Here is a 24234-nt window from a genome sequence, read left to right as displayed (position 1 = left end):
TTCAGAACAAAGTATAATCTGAACACATCGAGATAGAGAGATATCGAGATATGGAGGATATCGAGATGTAGAATGCCAAAATATATGTAGATTGAAGGGACCAAGGAAATTATCGACATAGGGAGTGATATCGAAATAAAGAACATCGAGATGTAGAGAGTCGACTGTACAAACATTGCGTACCCCATAACGAATCGATTAGGGAAATAATCTTGCAAATCGGTCAACCCGATCGTGAATTAAATCGTCAGGAAGGAAACCTCAACTCATTTTCATTAAATTAGAAGATATCTCAGGGACACTTCACCAGACATTTTTAAATGTTGGTGTTCTGAGCGATTGACACGTAACATACATTATTAATGTATCGTTGAACTGTTATACGTGGAAGAACCGAACTAAAAAAATGTCTTCTGATTAGAATAAGTGATATTATATTCACGTTTTGTGACCAGTTCCAGACACCCCCACAGTAAATTTCACCTTCCCCTTAGATCAAATGATTGTTAGGCAAACCGTAAACACTCCCAAATTTTCAACATTACTAGATTTTATAAACAGCATGCAAAAAGGTATAAAGTTTAAAGAAAAACAAACGGACATGCGAATACGGTAGTGAATTTAGAATTTCTAGTAATGAGTAGCCCAATTGATTCGATATTTACAGGTGATGATGATGGTTATAACCGTTAGCACACTTCATTTCCGATTTTTTTTAGATCTTTAAACTCCAAAGTGGCATCAGATCGAAGTCACTTCGCGCGGTTCTTGTATTTGAGAACAAACTTTTTCGCTGCAAATATTGTGTGTGAAGCTGAGCAAGTGTTCTAATGTTATATTTAGTCCGTTTAAAAAATAAGTAGCTTTAGGTTTCTTTTTGATTAGAAGGAAACAGTTTTCAGGCTATGTACAGATGACAAATGAGTCGATAAACATATTTATTAATTAACGTAGAGATATAAATAGGACTTCGAAATGTCTATTGCTAAATGGGCGAAATGGACGTGTGTTTGTGTTCATGGATCTATTTTATTGCATTGGAAATTTCTAACTACTGCAAAATCTGCGACTTCAAACAAACCTACAACATTTTAAAAAATATTGTTCTACGCACGCGCTTTCACTATTTAGTCAGGCTTTCTAGTTGCGATTTACTCTATACGCGTTTGTTATATGCATCTGGCAATAACCGCTACCCATTTTAAAGTTTTCTGTTAGGTGTTACAAATCATTCGCTTATTTTATTTTCAAACTCTTCTATATCATTCTATAAATAACTGTACAAATTCTAGGTTAAAATCTAGATAAACGTGTTAACAAAATTAAAAAAAATTACTTTAGATTTTCGTTATATAGAAACTCGTATGTAAACTATCTATAAGAAGTATGGAAGATTTTTTTTTGCAGGACTCGAATGAAAAAGTAGCTTTGGAACAGGGTTAGAAGGAAACCAAACAAACGTATCTAAATATTAGTTTTTATACACATGCAGTTACTGAGAGGAGTAGAGCAAGAAAAGGGTATTAGTCTAATATATAATTCTAAATGGTTAATTCTTAATGAATAAATAATATCATTTCTGAGGGCAGGATTTCTAAACTGTTCTAAGTGGATCGTGCTGCAGTAGCACTTCAGATGGGGCTTAATAAAAATGAAGTGTTATGTTAGTTTCTAATTCTTCTATAAAAATAAAACGAGCAAGATAGAAGTAAATAATTTCAAAAAAATCCAAGGAATTCAAAGACTTTTTGTTCAACCTTTTCGTTCTGAGCAACCGAATGATTACAGTAGCTTTCCGGTATAGGTTTTCGATGTGTTTTATCAGCTTAAACGAGAGGAGTAAATTGGATCAAGGATGGGTACCTTCAAACTAAAATATGTAACCAATGTATCCGAAGAACTTAACAGGTCAAGGAGGATTTCAATGTTTATCTGCATTCTATTATAAAGGGAAATTTAGAGTGTTAGTGTATGAGTTGGGTCATTTGTGAGAGTTTGTGTTTCGAGTTTCTATTTTTAAAAGGCTTTGCGATGCAGAATTAGAGAATCCTAAATTTTAACTCATAATATCCAAAATCCATTTATGGATAGGGGTTTCTCGTAGTTTTGGTTTTCTTTTCGTTTTTCCAAATAATTAGTTCGCTTGAAGAGAACACTTGCTTCAAGCAATTGCGGTTTACCGAAATGCTCTCTGCGCGGTGTTTAGTAGAAAAACGGCTATTACGCTAGTGATGCACATCTTTATATTAAGATGACTGGTGATAAGTAAGCTAGGGCTCGAGTTACACATATCTTCCTCACAAAAACACATATGACCATTGCCTGAACTTTCCATCATACACACATGATCTACCATAAATAGATTTATTTGCAACTGTGATGTGCACATTCGTCTTACAACTTCATAAGCTGAAATATTTTATGTTATTGTGGTTCCATTCACGGGGAGCATGTTTATCATATAAAGCACAATTACATAAAAAAACCAAACATTTCAAGGGATTTGGTTTGCGTTTTATTTTTCGTTTCATAATACAAGATGAGAATTGATTAACCGAATGGCATAACAACGTATGATTAAACAAATAGGAAGTAATAATCCAGTACGCAGGACGATGAACCAGGAAACGCGAAATGCCGTATGGATAAAAGTAAACAGAGAAGAAAAAAATATTTCCATTACTATCATTTTTTATGGAATATAAGACTATTATAATTTTCCAGACGCAATGGAACTCAATCAACTAAAGCTTGACGGTAGGTAACCTAAAGGGAGATGAAAAATTATAATAATGTATAATAGTTTCATTCAATAACAGATACTTGCTTTAAATAGATTTGTGTTCAGAATAAGAGTAGTGAAGGCAATTTTTTCAATAAAATGCTAGAGCTTGTAGATTTGATTAAAAAAAACTATTACAATTATTTCAGTTTGGTAAAAATGCAAAATGCCATTACTTTGTAAATAGCAGATTTTTTATATTTTCACTCATGTTTTTCAATAATTGAAATGCAGAAACTAGTTTACAATACTAATAATCAATTTTAAAGTTTTAAAAGGGTTATAAAGCTATTAAGTGATATTGGATTCAGTTTAATTTTATGGTCGCTACTACAAAAATTCTGAGTCACAAATAAAAGTAAATTATTTTTCTGGATATAATGGAGGGAAAACAAAATACACAAATAGGAATTACATTCAAAAATATAATGGAGTGAAGAAAAACTAACCAAAATCATAACGACATTGATTGTTACGAAAATAATACGATGAATAATCATCATTTTTCGCGAATAAACGTACTATCTTAATTTTTGTGACAATAATCAGAGTACTTACGCGTCCGCGAGTGTCGCACCATTTTTACGCAACATCCGTTGCATGTCATTAGCGGAGGCTGATCTCGGGGAAGCGCTGTGTAATTGAAGGGATCTTTACAGCGGGCATCCGTCCAGCTGTCGCATTCGTAACAATAGATCGACCGAGCTTAGGTTGATAATGAGAGAGAAAATATGTTAGATTATCGGGAAAATTCCAAATTAAATCCACATTGATGTTCTGCACAGAGACTTTTTATAAGGTTCACTTTTATATTCACTTCACACAACACCTATGACAAAAATTTCTATACTAAACCATGTAAAAACCTGAATCGATGTGTGACACTTTTCCTTATTAATAAATTGTTTTATTTATTCTCAAATTCATACAATCATTCAAAAGATTCAAGCATGCCAAAATCAGTACAACGGTTGTTGTTCATTATAAATGCGTTAGTATCAATTGTAGCCCAGCCCCCATGAATTAAAATTATGTAAATGGTAAATGGCCTGTAGATACAGAAGATGTTTCGCACTTAGGATAACAAGGGCGTTACTGCATTAATCGATGTTTCTTCGTAGATGTTTTCTTCTTATCCATTTAGCACATTTCAGGAGTTTGCCATTGCTTTTATAGTTTTGGATGATAAAAGATAGTGGCACCTTGCACTGTAAACTCCTTATGTGGGTGTAACCATTCTGATATTAAAATTTAAATATACGGTTGTAAGTCGTGGGTTTTGATACATCCTGACATCCTTGTAGAATATTGAGATAAACCAACCATTTTCAACAGCGGGGGGTATCTCATGTTGAAACGGCTTCTCCCGGTCGCGGAAGATCCTAAAGAATTCCTAAGTAAAACTCTTCAACGACGTCTGGATTAACCGCACATTCCCGAACAATAGCATGAAAAATCGGGATGCCACTAAGTTCAGGACAATCTCATTAACCTCTTGCGCTTCTAAACCCGTTCAGAGAATGTTCTACCGTCGACGTAAGGAGAAGTTGGAAGTCGACGGAAGGTTCGGTGATCTTCAACACGCTTTCGCCGAAGAAACCGGTGTCTCCCAAGGGTCGGTTCAAGCAGTTACGCTCTTCCTTATTGCTATATTGCTATGAACGGGATCTTCGGCGATTAACGGTTGATAATCATAATCTATTGATAGTAATAATCATAACTGGATAAGTTTATTCTGCCAAACTTTGTCTCAAATTCCGAACAATTTGATTCAAATTCTGAACACCACCTTAACCGATTCAATAGTATTTCAACATAAATTTTGGACATACTGCTTCAAAAATTGATGCAAACCATGAAAAGTAGAAATATGGGGGGAAATATTTTTTTGAGATCTTCTAGTTCTGCCAATCGGATGTTATAGATGTAAGGTCTTTCAGAGGAACATTGACTAAGATCACTATATTGTAAATGCAAAAACTCGGGCGCGACTCTCCAGCGTCACGAATGTACGAAACAACAGAACGATGCGTTTCAATATCCAACGCTTTTCAGTTGAAGGAGTTGTTGAACAGTACCACCAGAAGCTGGACGAGCGGATAGGAGATGCCACCGGATCTGGCGACGTCAACTGATTGTGGGAAAATATTCACGAAGCTGTGACTAGAACAGGGCAGGAAGTGTTGGGCACTGCACAGCGACGCCAACGAAATGGTTGGTTTGATGAGGAGTGCTAGCGAGTGAGGGACGAGAAACATGTTGCTAGGAGTCGAATGCTAGTGGCTCGTACCCGTTTCAACAGAGAGCGGGACAGTGTAGCGAGAGCAGAAGAGAAACGAATCCACCGCAGAAAAAAGGCAACACGAAGAGACTGTGATAGCTGAAGCGCAGGAGAACATGGATATTGGATAGAAACGATATGTGGAGTTCTTACGCAACTGTCAATGGCGCGCGGCATAAGACTGCGCCAGTGCCCGCCATGTGCAATGACCGAGAAGGGAATTTGCTGACAGACAAGACTATGGTGGCAGCCAGGTGGAAGGAGCACTTCAAAGATTTGTTGAACGGTGAAAATGAAGGTGTACTAAGGAGCAGGATGGATATAGTCGGCGACGGTCAAGCTGTGGAACCATCAACGCTGGACGAGGTTAAGAAGGCTCTAAACGAGCTGAAAAACAGTAAAGCTGCTGGGAAGGACTAGATCCCGGTCGAGCTTCTCAAACACGGAAGTGAGCAGCTGCATCAATCAATCCACCACATTATCCAGAAAATAAGGGAGGATGAAGAACTGCCTGCCGACAGGTTGGATGGCCTCATATGCCCAATCTATAAGAAAGGGTACAGACTAGAGTGTGCCAATTACAGAAGAATCACCCTTCTGAACTCGGCGTACAAAATCCTGTTTAACAGACTGAAACCGCTTGAGGAGTACTTCGTCGGCGAATACCAGCCAGGTTTTCGTGAGGGCCGATCAACGACGGATCAGATGTTTAGCCTGCGGATGATCCTTGATAAATTCCGGGAGAACAACTTGCAGACTCACCATCTGTTCATTGATTTCAAAGCAGGGTACGATTCAGTGAAGAGAAATGAACTGTGGCAGATAATGTCCGAACATGGTTTTCCGGTGAAACTGATTAGACTGATACGTGCAACGTTGGATGGCTCAAAATCAAGTATTCGGATTGCAGACGAAGTGTCAACCTCGTTTGTGACCTTAGACGGATTGAAGCAAGGTGATACACTTTCGAATTTATTGTTCAACATTGGACTCGAAGGCGCAATTAGGAGATCTGGCGTGCAGAGGAACGGCACTATCACCACACGGTCGCATCGCTCCTGTGCTTTGCGAACGACATTGACCTCATTGGAATCGATCGCAGAGCAATAGTGGATGCTTTTGTCCCACTATAGAGGGAGACGGCGAGGATATGCTTAATCATTAACTCTACCATGGCAAAATACATGGTGGCAGGTAGAGATAGAGGAAGTCCTAGTGGTGTTGCTGCAGGGGTAGTGCTTGATGGGAATGTGCTTGAAGTTGTTGAAAAATGTGTTTACCTACCTCGAAACGCTTTTGACATGTGACAATGACGTTTCCCGTGAAGTGAAAAGACGTATTGCTGCTGCGAATAGGGCCTTCTACGTAACCCGCTTTGGTCCCGCAACATGCAGACGGAAACTCTATATAAAACTCTGCTTCTACCAGTGACCCTTTAAGGACATGAAGCATGGACGTTAAAAGAAGTGGACCGGAGAGCTTTCGGGGTTTCTGAGCGAAAAGTTCTACGTACAATACTCGGAGGAAAACTAGAAAAGGTGTGTGGCACAGACGCATTGTACAGTTGGAAGAAAATATTGTGAATCGTATAAAATACGGCAGACTTCAGTGGGCAAATGTCGGAAGAAAGAATAGCCAAAACAATATTCAACAGAGAACAAGATAGAGGCCGGCAACTTCGTGGAAGGCCACGAACACGCTGGCTGCACGCGGTGGAATCAGACCTGGGACCCTAAACGTTCGGGGAAACTGGGTGTATCGACGCTGTAGCCAACTAAGTATCCAGGTAGGAATGAACAAATATTTGCCGAATATTTTCTGGCCCACCAGCTGGTGTTAATTCTGAAAATTGGCCCTTGGATTGAAAATTGCTAAACAGTGTTCCAAATAATATAAGGCAGAAAAATGTTTCTACAAACTTATCAATTTTTGGTGACACGAAGTTCAATTATATATCAACATGTGATTTCACTTGAAATACCTGTTGTTTAGTTTCTAGACTTTTAATACTATTTCAAGACTTCTTAGCGTACCAAGAATATTTCTAGGCCTCAACAAACATACACACATACAACGCTAAGACCTAGAAGAACTTGGAAGACCCTAATACTGAAATTGGTAAAAAGATGTACCTTTAGACTAGAAGTAAGTTAAATATTAAACTTTGTTTACCTTGCAAACTTTTTTACGCCCAAATTTCGATATACCTTCGATATCAGGCCTATGATAAGAGCTCATGTTTAGCGTAGCCAACACCAACACCAACGCCGAGCAACGTGCGTCAAATCAAAAAAGCCTAACATCATAAAACATCCAAATTCAGCTTTCTTCAATACGCAACTTTAATCGGGAATATTCATTAAATATGACTAATGAGTTTAATTGATTCAAAACTTATTCTACATGATCAGTTTTGATTTTACTTACATGGAGCTCAACAATTTGTCTTTTATTTCACCGTGAAAAGCTTGAGCAGAATTTAAAAATAATTCCTGCTCTTTTATTGTTGTGGATGTTTTTAATTATCAAGCTACAATCATTGGTGTTGTTGACGATCGTTGACATCTCATGCAACTGACAGCGGTCTATCTGCACACTGTGCCCGGGACATGGTGGATATTTTTAAGCTATGGGAGTTAGATAGGGATGTCTATAGCCTGTTCGATATGCGTGAGTTGTGCTTGTTCCTTAGATGCAAGAAGCCAACCACGGAGTCTGCAGATGGTTTGTAAATCATCTTCCACCTGATCCCATGACCTAGCTTGTTGCGTATTTCACCTTCTCGTACTTATCAGATTACTGTTGAGGCCCATCGTCCGACATTCTTAACTTTAATAAAGTAAAGTTAACAGTTGCGAATGATTACAAATCCCTTTGCAAAAACCCTCTCCGTATTAACTCGGAAGTTTCATTGACACTCGAACTACGCACATCACCTAATCCATCAATGCTTTGACTAATCGTATCGGATCATCCGGACATCCGTGTTCGTGCATTAACTGCCATATCTGATTGTGTCACATTCGGCACTGAAATCGAACTGTATTCACGATATTTCTGCCATATCAGGCGTATGGCAAACACCTGCCAATGGTAGAATGTTCGCTTATGACTTCCGCCTGGCACTGCCTCACGAAATCTTTTTCAATTGCTGTTAGTCGCCGGTATCAAATTTGAGGGAGTACCCTGCAGGTTTGTGCTGTAGGCGCAGTGCAGTTGTACAACAATGTGATTGCGCGATAGTTGCTGCAATGCAGCCAGCTTGTTAGACATACATTCAACATTTTCAATCATTGCTCCGGTAGAATCTCTTTCTTCCAAATCTTGTGGGCTTCGTAGCCAACAGGCATTCAATCATGTGTGTCGTGAAAAAATAATTTCGGCTGTGCCTAAAAACGTTACGTGTTGATCCGATGTCCAGTTTGGTACTTCTCCAAAAGAGCGAAATGATCACTGATCACAAAGTACTATACGTGCAGTATCTTTATTAATCTTGACAATAACCCATTATAGTGCGGTCGCTAATGTCTCACTACCGTGTTAAAGTAGATCTCCCGGAAGTCAATGTACTCCAGGGACCTGTCTCCTCCTTAATTTCCTGAATAGCTTGAGCAGAAAAACTCTCAGATGCATTTCCATACCGCCATAGTTGCCTGCAACATCGCCATTCAGGTGCTCTTCTTAGTGCTGCTGTCACCTCTGGACCACCTTACAATCATTAGAAATTATGTGCCCTGTTGTATCGTGTCTCGTTGGGCTTCGTACAGTAATTTCCTCCATGCGGTATTCCTTTTCCTCTCTAACTTGCTCACATTCGGCGTCATACCAATCGTGTCAACCGTTGCTACCGTAGCTAGTGCAGTGGCGGCATCACTATCAATAACAGATCCATCTGCAAGAGAAGCTGTGACTAGCTGCTTTTCCGTTTGAAGTGCTGCACGTAATCTTGAACCGATCTACTGTTTTGTAGCCAGGCAATGTTAAGTCACGGCGTTTGATTTCGACTCGTTTTGTAAACCAACGAAAGCTACTAAATAAAATGGATTCAATATCCGAACTGTGGTTAATACTGACGTTCGTGATGTTGGATTAGAGGTTTGCTCGATGATGAGGACTGCAAGTTGATATAAAAGCAGCCAAACAAATGCTTAATATTTCTAATAATTTTGTATTTGTTTAGCAATTTCATAACTTTTCCAGTGAAATTCTCAACTAAGCGGTTTAAAAATTAACAACCGCAACACTAATTCATTTTAGGTAGATAATTAAGATAGATAAACAAATGAACATAGCACATGTATGAACATGAATGATTGAACAATAATTCTTCTTGTAATGCAGTTCTAATTGAAATCCTACTATTTTTGACTTTCCAATCACATACATCTTCATCACAAGATTATATCTCATCCATCAGCCAGACAAGCGTACCACACATGGTTCCATAACCAAGCCCGTTTGTTTCTTTTCTCACCCACGAACGTTCTATTCAACCAAACAAATGTCTTGCACTCCAAAACTCATCTACATCTACACTTAACTATGAAGTAACATGAAATTTTGCCTTCCACTACACCTACAGAATGGTAGATCATCTACAGCGGCTATTATAAACACACAAATTATAAACAATTCGAGCCGATAAACAAATCAATATGACCGATGGCACCGATGATGCTAGAAGCGAGTGTGAAAAACATGGGCCGGCACCATTCAGGACACTTCCTTGCTTCTTCTGAAAATGTTCTACGAATCGATTTTAGATGATCGCAAAATGAAATAAATGACAATCATAAACTATTGATCATAAAACAATCGCCTAATCTACACAGTTGGCTTCACTACACGATATACAAATGCCGTCATGCAAGCAAGCACAAACATACACAACACTGGCGGAGGTAAATGGGGATTCTCGGGTGGAATTAGTAGGTTAGTTGGCTTACTTTGGCACTCGGCTGACACCTGTGGAATCCAAAACCAAAACACTCCTACTAGCGCTGGAGGTGGTAGCGTGTTATATTTGGAGACAGGGAAAAAGAAGAGAAGTAATTGCAATGTTAGTAGTATGTTGCGGTGTAGGTTTATGATTTAAAGGATGAGAGCTGTGAATAGGTAGATAGATATAATTAAGGAATATGCATTCTGTTCGAATAGGAACTCATTGCCATTTCATTAAAATCTGGTATTAATCGTTGGGTAGATCTGTCTGCTTCGATTGTATGTTTAGCATGTAGTTATTTTATGTCAAAACCTTTTTATTTGGGTAATGTTAAAGAAGATACACAGTAAAAGATTAACATAAAAATATTCAGTTCAATCAAAGTTAATTGCCTATATTATATTATAAGTTTATAAAAATAAAAATAAAACACATTGAAAAAGCTTTATAAAATAAATTAAGAAAGATGTTTAAACTTACATGGAAAACAATTATCTGATGAACTGAACTGAATCAGGACTAGAATAATCACTGTTGAAAAATATGACAATCAATAGATAAGTAAAATTAAATAAAACGACTCTTCGCATTTACTTATTAATCTATAAAGTTTGCCAACAATAAATACTTTCATTTCACATTCATTTTCACATAGGTAATTTATTGTAGGTGCTATCGTACAATAAACGCACAGCCTTACAAAACTTCGAAGCGTCATATTCTATATTTTCTGTTTCTTGTTTTTTTTGTATTCCTCATACATATTGAAAAAGTTTGCTTCGATGTTTCATAACGACTTAATGATATTTCGATTATACTGTAAAGATTACGATGGTGACTAATTTAAGAGAATGTTATACCCGAAAACCACAAATTTTATACTGCATTTACTCGCGAAACGATTCTAAATCATCACATAACATTCATTTTATATGCATTTTTGATTATTTTCCTAGTTTAAATTTGGCGTTTTTGTCAGAAAGGATAAATTTGCAGTCTATTACTTCAAGGGTTGAAAGGCTCTTAGATCAACATGGAGGCGCATGATATCTCAGCTACCCTAATGAAGAATTAATGTTGTATATCGCATTCATCCAGGAGCCATGGACAATAAATAAAGACAGGAACACCGTCTTCGACCAGAGGTCGTACAGACTGAACACTTAACACCTAGACAACGGACAGGACACATAACACCCAGTGGGTGGAGAATTTTTTGATCACGAAAAGTTTCCTCCTTACCGGGGCGGGAATCGAACCCACGCTCCATAACCCATGCGTCTAGACGATTGACGTCACTAACCGCACGGCCACGAAGCCCATAGTAGGATATTAGGAATAACTACAAATTGCAGTAAGTTGATTTACTCTGAAGAACAACTTGCTCCAAGAGCTGCCATTTTATTGAACGGAAGAATTATGTAATATAATTCCAATTACAGAATTTATCTCGAGACAAGCCAGCCTCCGGCTGAAAGTCTCGATAATAAAGACAAAAAAAAAGAATTTATCAAAAAAAAACAATATCTCTCGGTCATGATGGAGGTGCCAACAGCCTATGAGACAACAGCAATATATGTTGCTTCAGCATACTTTCCCGGCGACGTGGGCGATGTACCTCCACCAGAAGTAGCAGCTTTCATTTCTTACTGTGAGATACAAAATAAAGGGTTCATAATTAGCTGCGATGCCAATGCTCATCATAATGTATGGCCCAGCATGGACATCAGGTGAGTACCTTTTAGATTACATTTTTAAAAACGAAATAGATATATGTAATAGAGGAGATGCTCCAACATGTATGAATGCAATTAGGCAGGAAGTCCTTGACTTAACGCTGTGTAGTCCATTTATTTCGGACAACATAAATAACTGGCATGTATCGAATGAAGAATCCTTGTCAGATCATAAACATATTCTTTTGAGTATGAAGCTGGACAATAACTTACACAATATATCAAAGATACCAGAAAAAACGATTGGGAGCTATATAATTATAAGTTAGATCCCGAAAAACATCCAACAGAAATATGTTTACATCGAACTTAAACTCTTGGGATAAACTTGAGGAAAGCTCAAATCAGCTTTCTACTGTAGTCCAAAACTCTTTTGGTGCGAGTTGTATCCCTAAGTTATTTTGGTCACGCAAGTTTTTACAGAAAAAAAATCGAATGGACCATAGATTTCTTTGAACCTTTCAAGTCACCGGGAAGAGATGAAATTTTTCCTGTACTACTGCAAAATGGTTAGGAAGTTTTAACACCTATTCTGACAAAGCTATCCAAAGCAAATTTATCATGTAGCTACATTCTAATAGTGCGGGTGACATAATAAAACATCAGGATAAAACATCACCGAAATTCTTTAGGCCAATAAGCTTGTCGTCTGTTCTGTTGAAAACAATGGGAAAAAATAGGCATATCAAGTCATCATACTTAAGCCAAATACCTTTAAGCAGATACCAGTTCGCTTATCAGGAAGGTAAATCATCAGTAACCGCATTGCATGCAGTTGATACAAAATTTGAAAAATCTCTCGAAGCAAAAAAAAAATTCACTTACTGCTTTCTTAGACATAAATGAGCTTTTGTCAATACTTCTCATAATTCCAAATCAAAGACAATGTCGGCGAAAAGAAAATATCAGCAAACCTTGGCAGCTCTTAATCAGTGTGCGAGCAATCAAAAGGTGCCCATAAGGAGGCGTATTATCACCTCTACTGTGGTTTTTAATCAAGGATATTATTAATCATTTAGTAATTTGCGTTCGATCATTTAGTAGTTTGTCAATAACTCGTTCTAGAAGCTAAATTTCAAAATGTGTTGTATGGTGGACTTCTTGTACGAAGGTATTTCTGCAACTCTGCATAATGATTCGTTGTTAGAATTCAACTAATAACGGAGTTATAGCGCTAGTTGCAGTAACTTGGGCTAAATGATTAGAATTTTGTTATTATTTAGTCTAAGTTATTGAAACTATAGCTTTAACTATACCAGTGGAATTCAAATAACGAACAATTAAGCAGAGTTGTAGAAAAACCTTCACACTAGAAGTCCACCATACAACACGATGATCGAACGCAAATAACTAAATGATCGATAACATCCTTGTCTTTAGTAGTAGATGATCTCCTCAAATATCTGGTAGCCCAGGACTTCGAAGTAATTGGATTCGCTGACGATATTGTCATAATAGTACGAGGCAAATACAATGATATCATTACCAACAGAATGCAAACTGCTTTAAATTATGTCTCCACGTAGTGCAATAGAGAAGGCTTAAGTGTAAATCCTTCTAAAACCATTAGGGGTATTCACTTAACAACGTAGGTTGTTGCGTATCTGATTACAGTTAAACCTCCATGAGTCGATGTTCTATGACTCGATATCGACTCATGGAAGCAAATTATGCCATACTAAAAAATATTTTCTGGGTTGCTGTGATGGTCCCTCCAAAGAGTTTTCCAAGGATTTTCTATTCTACATCTCGATATTTCTATGAGTCGATGGTCCCTTCAATATCGACTCATGGAGGTTTGACTGTATAGAAATGTTTCACACTAAATTACAAGGCACATATTTTAAATCGCCTATCAAACATTTCCATAAACAGATACGCAGCAACCTACGCCGTCAAGTGAATACCCCTATTATTATTGTGCCTTTTACGCGTAGGAGGAAGTTCTCACTGAACAACATGATATTGAAAGGTACTCGTTTGGAACTTTCAAATACAGTCAAATATCTTGGCGTAGTTCTTGATTGCAAACTTAATTGGAACAAGCATTTAGAACCAATGATGTTTTTCTACAACTCTACCTAAAGGTTTGTGGTTTGAATTTCACTAGTAACGGAATTTTAGCTATATGTAATTTCAGAATATTAGACTAAATGATAACAAAATTCCAATCATTTAGTTTAAATTACTGCAACTAGCGCTATAACTCCGTTATTACTTGAATTATATATCAACGAACCATTCGGCAGACTTGTAGAAAAACCTTCGCACTAGAAGCCCTCCATACAACACATTTTGAAATTCAGCTTCTGGAATAAGCTATTGACGAACTACTTAATGATCGAACGCAAATTATTAAATGATCGATAACATCCTTGTTTAGAACACGTAGGTTAGTAACGAACTTTTGGCAGGCAATGGAGGCATAAGCCGAAAATGATCCATTGGATATATTCAAGCAAGAATTATCTATAATTCGTTGGTTTGGTGGTCTGGTCAGATGAAGCTCGAAAAACTTCAACGATTAGCGACCATCTCAATTACAGGTGCAATGAGCAGTACACCATCAAATGCACTAAATGCTTTACTGTATATGCTTCCTCTACATAAAATTGTACAATCAGAAGCTGAAAAGAGTGCTTTGAGGATCAGAAGATCCGAAAACCTCTTTGGAGGTGACCGTAAGGGTCATTTAAGCATTCTAGAATGCTTCAGTATAAACTCCCTAGTAATAAACTGGAAGGAGAAAAAATACAATTTCAATCGACTGTACAACGTAATTGACCCTGGGCGCACTACATGATTGAATGGAGGACCCAAACTTCGCTCGGGATCGATAACGTTTTATATTGACGGTTCAAACAAGTGGGAGCATGAGGGGAGGTCCTGGGATATAAGCTACAAACGGTTTTAACTTTTTATGTCCTGTGGTTTATAAGGAAAATTGTCTTGGGGCCTTTCTTAACCGTGCGGTAAGATGCGCGGCTTCAAAGCAAGACCATGCTGAAGGTGGCTGGGTTCGACTCCTGGTCCGGCCTAGGAAATTTTCGGGTTTCGAGGCGGCAATGTCCCAGTGGGGAATGCAATGCCAATAATTAGAAGAAGAAGTCTGGCAAGATCAAGTCCTGATTTACTCGTATAAAATCCTCCATCCAGGACTATCTCGCCCTTCAGCAGTATTCATGGCATTATTTATTGTTTATTAGGCGATTCTCACTAATTGAAAAAAGGTTTCATCCGAAATTTAAATTTAATAACTTGTCGATTTGGAAAGAAATCAAAAACATGCTGTTGCTGTTTGTGAGATCAGCTACTTAAGTTACCAAGCGTCTCCTTCACGCTCCATTGTTTAATAAAGTTTTACAACCGTCTAAGACGATTTAAGTAACTCCATTTAATTCCACCAATTATAATAATTGGTGGAATTAAATGGAGTTACTTAACTCGTCTTAGACGGTTGAATACATTCCACTAAAAAGAGCTTAAAATATTTTTTGCAAAGTTTTCCAAGTTGACCCAGCAGACGTTATCCTGCATAGTAGGCGAGAAAGCGCATAGTAAACTGCTCAAGCGAATTTTCAACGAATCCTAATTTAGTTTTCCATGACTTACTTAACTTCACTTGTGAAATATCATATACTTGTCTGAGAATAAAACAAACAGATTTGCTGAAGGAATGAAGAAAATCCATCAATTAATGTTTATGTATACAGATACGGGTGTCTCAACAAGATTTATTTAATTGTTGCAAAAAAAATAACAAAACTGTTGCAAAGAAAACATAATCAGACATTTTTGTGTGAAATATCCCGAAGCCGCAAATAGACAGGTTTTTAGAAGGAAGAGGATGTTCCGGAGAAAAAATCCCGAAACATTGGGAACCTAATGGGGATCCGAGCAAGCATTGCTTGTGAACGGTTGCAAATATAATTTTTCTGTCAAGTTTTCCAATTCTGATCTTGTTTTTTTCAGCACCAGCGAAACTAAGGACAACTTTATTACAAATATTTTTATGTGAATTGTGACTAAGTGGAGTAATTTGGTGTGTGCTGATTCATTCATGTCTTCCATTGTTTTGTGGAAATAGTTCTTGTCGTAGGGCTAAAGCTTCAAGTTCTTTTCGGTGTTGAGCTTAATAGTAGATTGAAAAATGCATAAATAAAGTTTAAAAAAAAGTTCTTCACACGTGACATGGATAATAATAAGGCTAAACAAGATAAGGCTAGACAAGATTATTTGCTGCTGGGCTCGGACAACTATTTCTGATTATTCGTTCCTTTGTTGATGGCTTAGGAGCGTGAGCCAGAGACAGGCATCAATGCACCTAGTTGATTCAAAAGTATAAGATTGCCAATGTCGTTCCTGTTCGCGTGATTATCATCTAGGTTACTTCGACCTGGCAGCCAAAGTAGCGGTACTACAAGTGTCAAACCGATGTTGGTGATGAAACCAAACATGCATTACAACATAATGCATGCATAAATTATGGCCAATCGAAGCTTGTTGAAGCATAATTTAGCGAAATAATTTAAATGACTACAGCGCCACTAGTGTTCTAGTACTTATGCTTCTACTATGCACCTCAATGCAATGACAGCTAAACCACATAACATATAGGCATCTTTGCCGTGGAATGTGGTCCTTCCATGATTTTAGAACGCTAGCGAACCCTGCGGTGAAAGTATAGCTTTACTGAACAACGCGCATTAGACAGAGCAGCATCGCATGCTTTGCTTTCTCTTTCTTTCGCCTTGGATATACGGGAGTGCCATTCGTCGATTGTTGATACACAGAGAGCCTACTTCGAAATTTGCAGTTTGTTCTATGATGTCTATCTGTTTTGTGGCTAAACGTTTGTTTCGATTGAATTTCATTTTTCTGGTTTTACTCTAAATTCTATCGTAAATGTTTTTCAACATATTTTCTATTTTACCAATTCAACACTAGTCGAATCATTTCAATACAAAATAGAAGCAATCTAAACAGTTGGTAAACGTAATTATCGAAAAAATCATTGAAGTTCTTGACGTAGAAACTTCAGTTACAGATTTCCACACTTAAATTCGGTTGCGTGAAAAATATGAATATTCTTCCCATCCTAGTTTAAATTTGCTTCCAAAATATGTCCGATTTTATTCATATTTTTCTTCATGTGCTCGTATATCTATTAGATTTAGGTTATAAATGTTTGCATACTAAACATGTTACAGAGAAAGGAGATGCCTTGTTCCCACCCCCTATTTTTAGGATGGTTTGTGTCCATATCACAATAAGACCAAAACATCAATCTGTCGTTGTTACTGAAACCCTATAACATAATGCCTTATTCTCAATCTTTTCCGTTGAGAAAACAACTCATTTTGCTCAGAATTCTGAAGCATTTTACTTGCTCTAAACATCAATTGTTCTTGATAGAATTTAAATTAACTTATATAAGAATGTTATGTGAAATAAAATGAGCTCTTCCTTACTCGAGCTTTCTCAATGTATTCATTAGCTCAATGTGAATCCTTGCAACTCTAATCGGTTTCTCCATCCAAATTTCAAAAGTTTATCTTTAAACTCAATACCCACCATTGTAACAGTAGGGGAAGGTGGTCGGTTATCGGTACCCCGTCGTCAAGTGAAAACCCACTCCAAAGTTTTTTTTTTTGGTCATTTGCTTAATGTTATAATTCGAAGTAAAACGATCGAAATGGTGAGCGCATTACGTATTTACAAAGCAAAATTACTCTATTTTGTGATTCATATTTTCATTGAATGCCACCGTAGTGGTCGCAATTTAACTACGCAGATAGAAAAAGTTGTTGAAATTCACACGAAAAGTAATGCACATAAGGGAACGCCAAAAATAGCGTAAATTTAAAAGATATTATCGCCTGAATGTATGCGATTTCCATTGCATTATGTAATTTTTCATTTGATGTATGCTATAGGAATTGACATAATGCTATAGAAATCGCATACATTTGTGTATGCACATTACACAGTGTAATTTGCCGCGTCCATATTTTTTACGCGCTAATTAGTTTTCAGCATTTTTTTCTGTTTCACTTTTCAAAAGGGTTTCTTATTTCGGTTGTTAGCACCCCGCAGAGTATCAAGGGAAATCATCAGTTTATTGCCTAATTTCAGGCTATAAGCCAAGTTGTTAGCAAAACTAACAATTTTTAAAATCTTGGTAAAATGTGTGTATTAAACTTAAATGTAATAAATTTCATTGCTATTGACACAATAAATCTTGATCTTTCCAGCCATAACGCTCCCACTTCATAGTTTTTCATTTTGAGTGTTTGTCTTAGGGTGCCGACAACCGACCACCTTTTTCGAAATGGCATAAAATCAACGCTTAACAAAATTGTTATTAAAAATTATCCAATAGATGAAATTAAACAAATCTCTCCACCAGTTATTAGCTTATACCCATTGGTATGCAAATATAAACACATTGTGCAATTGGACGACAGTTATGGAACAAAAACAAAAATGTCCTGGAGTCCAGCCCTCGGTATCTATCAGATCAATCAAGGCTTTTGCAATGTTCTCATCGTCGGTTTACACCCAATCTTGTTCGATAAGCATATACGCATAATCCAATTTTCTTGAGTACAGGATGCTTATGGTAGGAACCCCTAAACGTTCTGGAGTTCAGCTAACGGCATCTACCGGATTAATAAAGTGTTTTACAATATCCTTATCGTCGGTATTTACCCAATTCGGTGTTATAAGCATATGATCTTAATTTCCATGAACATGAGATCCAATGTCCAAGGTGTTTCAAAATGATCTTGAGTCAAGATGCACAATAACAATGAGGTTAACCTGCGATTTGTTCTGCGTTCACGGACTTGGATGATCAAGTAGTTCAATCGTTCCAGTTTCCAGGACGTTTTGGTGAACCTAAAAGGTCTGTAGTAGCTTGTATGAATAATGATTAAAGTCATATCAACTCAATGGACCTACTGGGCTATAATATCATACACCATTCATAGATCACATGATCCCAGCTTCAAAAAGGGTCTTTACAGTCGATCCTCTTCTTCTTCTTCTTATTGGCATTACATCCCCAAACTGGGACAGAGCCGCCTCGCAGCTTAGTGTTCATTAAGCACTTCCACAGTTATTAACTGCGAGGTTTCTAAGCCATGTTACCATTTTTGCATTCGTATATCATGAGGCTAATAGGATGATACCTTTATGCCCAGGGAAGTCGAGACAATTTCCAATTCGGAAATTGCCTAGACCGGCACCGGGAATCGAACCCAGCCACCCTCAGCATGGTCTTGCTTTGTAGCCGCGCGTCTTACCGCACGGCTAAGGAGGGCCCCCGATCCTCTATGAATCGCTAATAAAAGGACCATTGACTCGAGCATACATCGAGATGTGTAATAGAAATTCCTTGGAAAATTGTTCGAAAGAACCATCAGAGTAACCGAGAAAATGTTTTCAGTATGGCATCATTTGCTTCCACGAGTTGATATCGAGTCGTAGAACATCGAATCATGAAGGCCATATTGTAGCTTGTAAAAATAATGAATGAAATCGTATTGGTTCAATGAAATTGCTGTATTGTTTAGCGCTTGGTTGATCGGGTAGATCGCACTTTCTGAACCCCAGGCCAGTTTGAAAAACCATAAAGGACTGTAGCAGCTTGTAAAAGATTTGAGTGAAATCCTATCGGCTCAATGGACCTACTGGGATGTTCAACAATTCATTGATACATCGTTCAGAGTTGATCGGTTAAATCACACCTTTGAACTCCAGGACGTTAATTCAAAACTCGATAATTTCATGTCTTATGATCACATAGATAGTATTGTAAATATTCTCAGCTTTGGACATTTTGTTTCTAGAGATATTTTCTTTTGCATTCGAGGATATGAACTCCAGAACAGTTTGGACGGCCTAGGACAACCGAAAAAATATGTCAACACCTTTTTGGTTCTTTCTATATGTACTAGTTTTGGCATGATCGAGACTCAAATCTGTACGTTAAATCCATGTAAAAAAAAGTCGTCCTGAAAGGTTTAAAATAAAAATGCCGTCTAATACTCAGCAGATCAATAATCAGGCTTAAAAATGAACATCGGCTAGAGCTGAAATGAATATTTAGAACTCTGGTTGTTTTGTATCTTCAATTGATAATTATCTCACTTTAGATACTAAACAGATACATACCTACTACGAATCTGACTTCAAACTGTTAAATCCATGAGATTTTTAATGAGGCTTTAAGCTGAAACGTTGCATGCAAGTGGTAGTGGTAGTAAAATCAAATTTCATCACTAATAAACCACTAATCATTGCAAACGAAGTGCGGAGGAAAAATTTTTCACTTTATATTTCACTGCTTTCCTCTGAAATACCCTAATTTTCGATAAAGTAGAGTACTTCTATATATTTGATTAATGTCCAACCACCGTTCTTTCATGGTGAAAATTTCAAAACATAGAGTAGCATTGAAGGTTCTTATTTAGGTAACAACCAACAATAAGGAGCTGTCAAATCGCATGAACGCTTCGCATAGCACTTCGCGTCTACTATGGCCGCACCCTTACACTTCAAAATCACTTTCAGTTTTTTATCTTTTTTATAGAGATTTGCATCCCAGTTGGCAGCATCAGCGAAAAGTGAAAACAGCTTTTCGAGCACCAAGCTTACGATGTTCATCGTTGAGAGGCGATATCGGCGTTTCTATCTGTTGTTTTAAACCCGCTACTCTTTGTTGTGCAATTTTCAAAAGAATAGTAGTTAGAAATCAATAAAATGTAAGGGGGAACAATAATTCTGGAAAGTTCTGTAAATGAGGGTGTTTAAAAGGAAATTAAAGAATGAATAAAGCATAAGATAGGAAGATTATATCCTGCAATTTTGCATTGATTAGTTGTTTTAAGGTCACTCCTGACAGAATCCAAGTTAGGCGTCAGAAGTGCACTCGCGTATTAAACAACCACTCGACATTACAGAAAGCAACGCACATGCACAATCGTCATTTTTATTTCTTCACGCATGCTGCGACGCAGCAAAGCTGAATCAACAAAAATGACAGTTGTCCGCCGCCTCCGTATCGAGTAGTGTGCCCCCGAAAACGCGAGCACTTTGAAACTTGGATTCTATCAGGAGTGACCTTAAAGTGATGAAATTGTGATTTTACTATTACTAAATCAACGCATGCAAAGTTTTGACTCGGTTCCTCACTAACCTTTTCGTCATAGTGAATCAATCTTTAAGCAAAATTTCGATATTTTGTAAAAACCAAACACACAATCATGCAACAATGTTACGATGTGATATGCTCGAGATACCTACTTGATTATAGCGGCTCGAAAATGAATGTATTTGTACCAACTATTCGTATATGAATTTTATCGCATTTACGATTGCTCCCTAATACCACAAAGAAATAGTACTAGTTCTAAGCTTTGATACATAGTTTAAAAAAATTTCCATATAGGGCCCTTGATTCATTCGCACAGTGAAATTTGACAAGGATTGGCAACTTGATTCTGTATTACTGGATATCAACTGTCTGAGTGCAGTTGAAATACCTTTTTCTGTCCTTGAAAACATGTACTAAATAATTATTAAAATAAAATAAGGTAAAATGAGACAAGCTACTGATTTCATGAAAAATTGTTTGATAGTTTTTGCGATTTTTTACTACAACATATGTTTATTTAAAAAGGAGACGCCCAGTATTTCACATTTAGATACATGCGGCTTGATATGGTTCCGCAATCTACTCTTGTAAAGAAACATATCTTCAAGGAAGAATGATTATAAAACGAATTGTTCATCACGTGGAAGAGTGGAGCTTTGAGTTCGCTGTTTGAACTGCGAATATTTTTTTTTACATCTATGGTATCCTCATAATAGACATAGTATTCAATACAATGCACCGTCGTATTATTATGTCTGGTAGTGACGACACTAAAAACATAAACAAAACACTAACAGAAAGAGAGGCTACTCTTCTTGCTGGTTTGTTTACATTCCATACATAGATTGTTATTGTTCTCTTTTATATGATTAGTGAGAAATATGAAAAGAAAGGACTCTCTCACGTTGAGAGCACGTGAGAGTAAGTGAGAATGACCAGTGATAGTCATGTTCACTATAATTATGAAACGATGAGTTCACCATGAGATACATGATAAAACAAAATGCATTGCTGGAGGATAGACGAAAAAAGTGAAAATGCATCAAATTACCTAACGGGATTAGAATCCAATGTTTCCGATCCATTTTGGATGATGTTGTATTAAAGCTGTCCTCCGTGTACGATGAAATCCAAATCAGTTACTGAGCTTCTGAAGACTGAAGATTATCTTATGTTGAATTTTAGAGACGTTTCACGTCGCTCGTTAACAGTAATGAAAATAATCACAGCATTTATTTTCCTTTTCCTATCGCTGAATCTATATTACATTTGGTCATTGAAAACATCAACTATCACATAGCTATTATTCTTCTTCACCACCTGGAAGGAATTCTTATTCCTGTTTCGTTGCGTACTGCTTTCGTCACAATGTTGCTATAGATATAGGTGCCTATGAAGAACATTGATATTTCTTTCCAGCAAACAAGGTATCTGACGGTCTACTATATAAAACACGCAATCGATAATATGATTTTTTTCGGTATCCCAAAGACTTTTTTTATTCTAAAATATATTCATGGTATTGTGGTATCAAACTTTAGGACATAGTTCTTAGTGTCAATTCCCCATGTGTGAGTGACGATTGAAATGTCACTTAGATTTTTCACCTGGCGAATCAAGATTTTCTTTTTTGCTAATGGAAAGAAATATCAGAAACTTATCACTTTAAATTATTCTCCACTTTATTAGCTGATTTATCTCCTTTCGAATGATAACCACTTGAACTCTCGATTGAAGCAACCAATAGCATATTTTCCCGTTTTCACTGCCCAACCTTCAACATCCGCAATGCGACATTAGGGCAGACTTTTTTCCCGTTCCATTTTCGTCACCATGGGAAAAGGTGAAAATTTCACGATTTGTCGTCTACTTGGGTGGATTTTCCTCACTTATTTCCGAAACTACACGTTCGCGAAACAGGCTCTGACCATAGCAGTTTGATTGTGATAATAGATTTCGAAATCAGAGGAAAATTAGATACAGTAGTTCATTTTTTCGCGACTAGTATTTCTACGGAATGAAGAGAACTAGATTTTTCAGCTAGGTCAGCACCAACGAAGAGCAGCGACGAGAGTGACGACGATTTGATATAGTCTCAGATCAGAAATATGCTTCAGTCCGTTCGTCGTCGTCCACACGAGTTTTCGCGAAAGAACCGCTCACAGTACAATCCTATCGATTTTGAGTGTGCGCTTGTCGGGATGTCGTCATGAGTGGAGTTGTTGTTGGTAAGATATGTACATAAGACGATTGGACGGAAGGTTTTCACTATAGGACGTTGTTGTACTCGAACTAGACAATCAATTATGCATTATCTAAGCAAATTAGTAACGCCTTTTCTTTTTGAAAATTTTGATGGAGATGTTTGGTGCATTTGACTGCTTTCGCTTAGCGTTTACCTATATTGATCAAGCACACTTTTCCTAAAAACTTATTAAACAAAGCTTGCAATAATTCTAAATACTTTTTATTTTAAAAGTTTTTGTTTAGGTGACCAGATGTTAAACTAGTTAGTGGCTGTAATGAGAAATTATTTTCCTCTTTGGGGTGAGTTGGTGACAAGTGAGACTTTTCTCGACGTACGATTCTACAGGTGTGTGTGAATGAGAATTTTCCGCTGGTAGGTAAAATGTTACCTATTTTGAAGGTTTCCACTATGTCGTGGAAATTGTAGCTGTTTAGGGAAACCCAGATTAATCCATTTAGTGATGGTGCTGCTTTTCTCATGCATTATAAAGGAAAAAAAACCTCTGATTGATCCACCTAGCGGTGTTTGTGCCTTTCTCGTTCATAAGATATACTTAAAAAAAATGAGTGAAAAAAAATTTCTTAGCGTGTTTTTTTTTGTATATAAATCGTATTTTGGCTATAACTTTTGATCCCATAGTCAGATCTGGCCAATTTTCAATAGGAAACAATGGGACAGGATTCCCCGTCGAATGCAAATTGGATCAAGATAAGTGCCTAAAAGATGAGTGAGTTTTATTTTGCGCACATACATACACACACGCACACACATACACACAGACAAACATCATCTCAATTCGTCGAGCTGAGTCGATTGGTATATTGGAAAGTCTCCGGACCTTCTATCACAAAATCGTCTTGGAAGTTAATATATAGCGTTTTCGTTATACCTTGGTGTACGAGAAAGGCAAAAAAGCGCATTATTGTGGTGTAAAGGACATTCTTTGCAAGTTCTAAAAAAACACTCTGTTGTCCTGATAGAAGGGTCACATATCATGCTTTCGAAAATTTCTGCCTGTGATACCATTTTTACGCAATTATGCATCAAGTTCACATTTTCATGAATGGTGCAAACGCAAACATTGT

The 24234-nt window shown here is 37.2% G+C and overlaps 1 protein-coding gene across 13 annotated transcripts in view; it reads right to left on the bottom strand.

Moving 5' to 3' along the window:
* Positions 1–23113, bottom strand: part of LOC134213240 (protein quiver) — a 37301-nt gene extending 14188 nt beyond the window's left edge. The window contains exons 1-5 of one of the 13 annotated variants that reach the window (XM_062692034.1): positions 22676–23112; positions 21953–22291; positions 10010–10063; positions 3341–3487; positions 2354–2409 (exon numbers count right to left, since the gene is read on the bottom strand). In XM_062692034.1, coding sequence (XP_062548018.1) covers positions 2354–2409; positions 3341–3487; positions 10010–10063; positions 21953–21986 — 291 coding nt within the window. In that variant the 5' untranslated portion in view covers positions 21987–22291; positions 22676–23112. Of the gene's footprint in view, positions 1–944; positions 2410–2507; positions 2767–3340; positions 3488–10009; positions 10064–10485; positions 10537–21952; positions 22292–22508 lie in introns of those variants that run through there. The other 12 variants (XM_062692031.1, XM_062692032.1, XM_062692024.1 and 9 more) reach the window with 12 other exon arrangements.
* Between the last annotated feature and the right edge of the window lie 1121 nt (positions 23114–24234).

Source organism: Armigeres subalbatus, chromosome 2 (assembly GCF_024139115.2).
Source record: "Armigeres subalbatus isolate Guangzhou_Male chromosome 2, GZ_Asu_2, whole genome shotgun sequence".
NCBI classification, from domain to species: domain Eukaryota; kingdom Metazoa; phylum Arthropoda; class Insecta; order Diptera; family Culicidae; genus Armigeres; species Armigeres subalbatus.
This window is presented reverse-complemented; position numbering and strand designations above follow the sequence as displayed.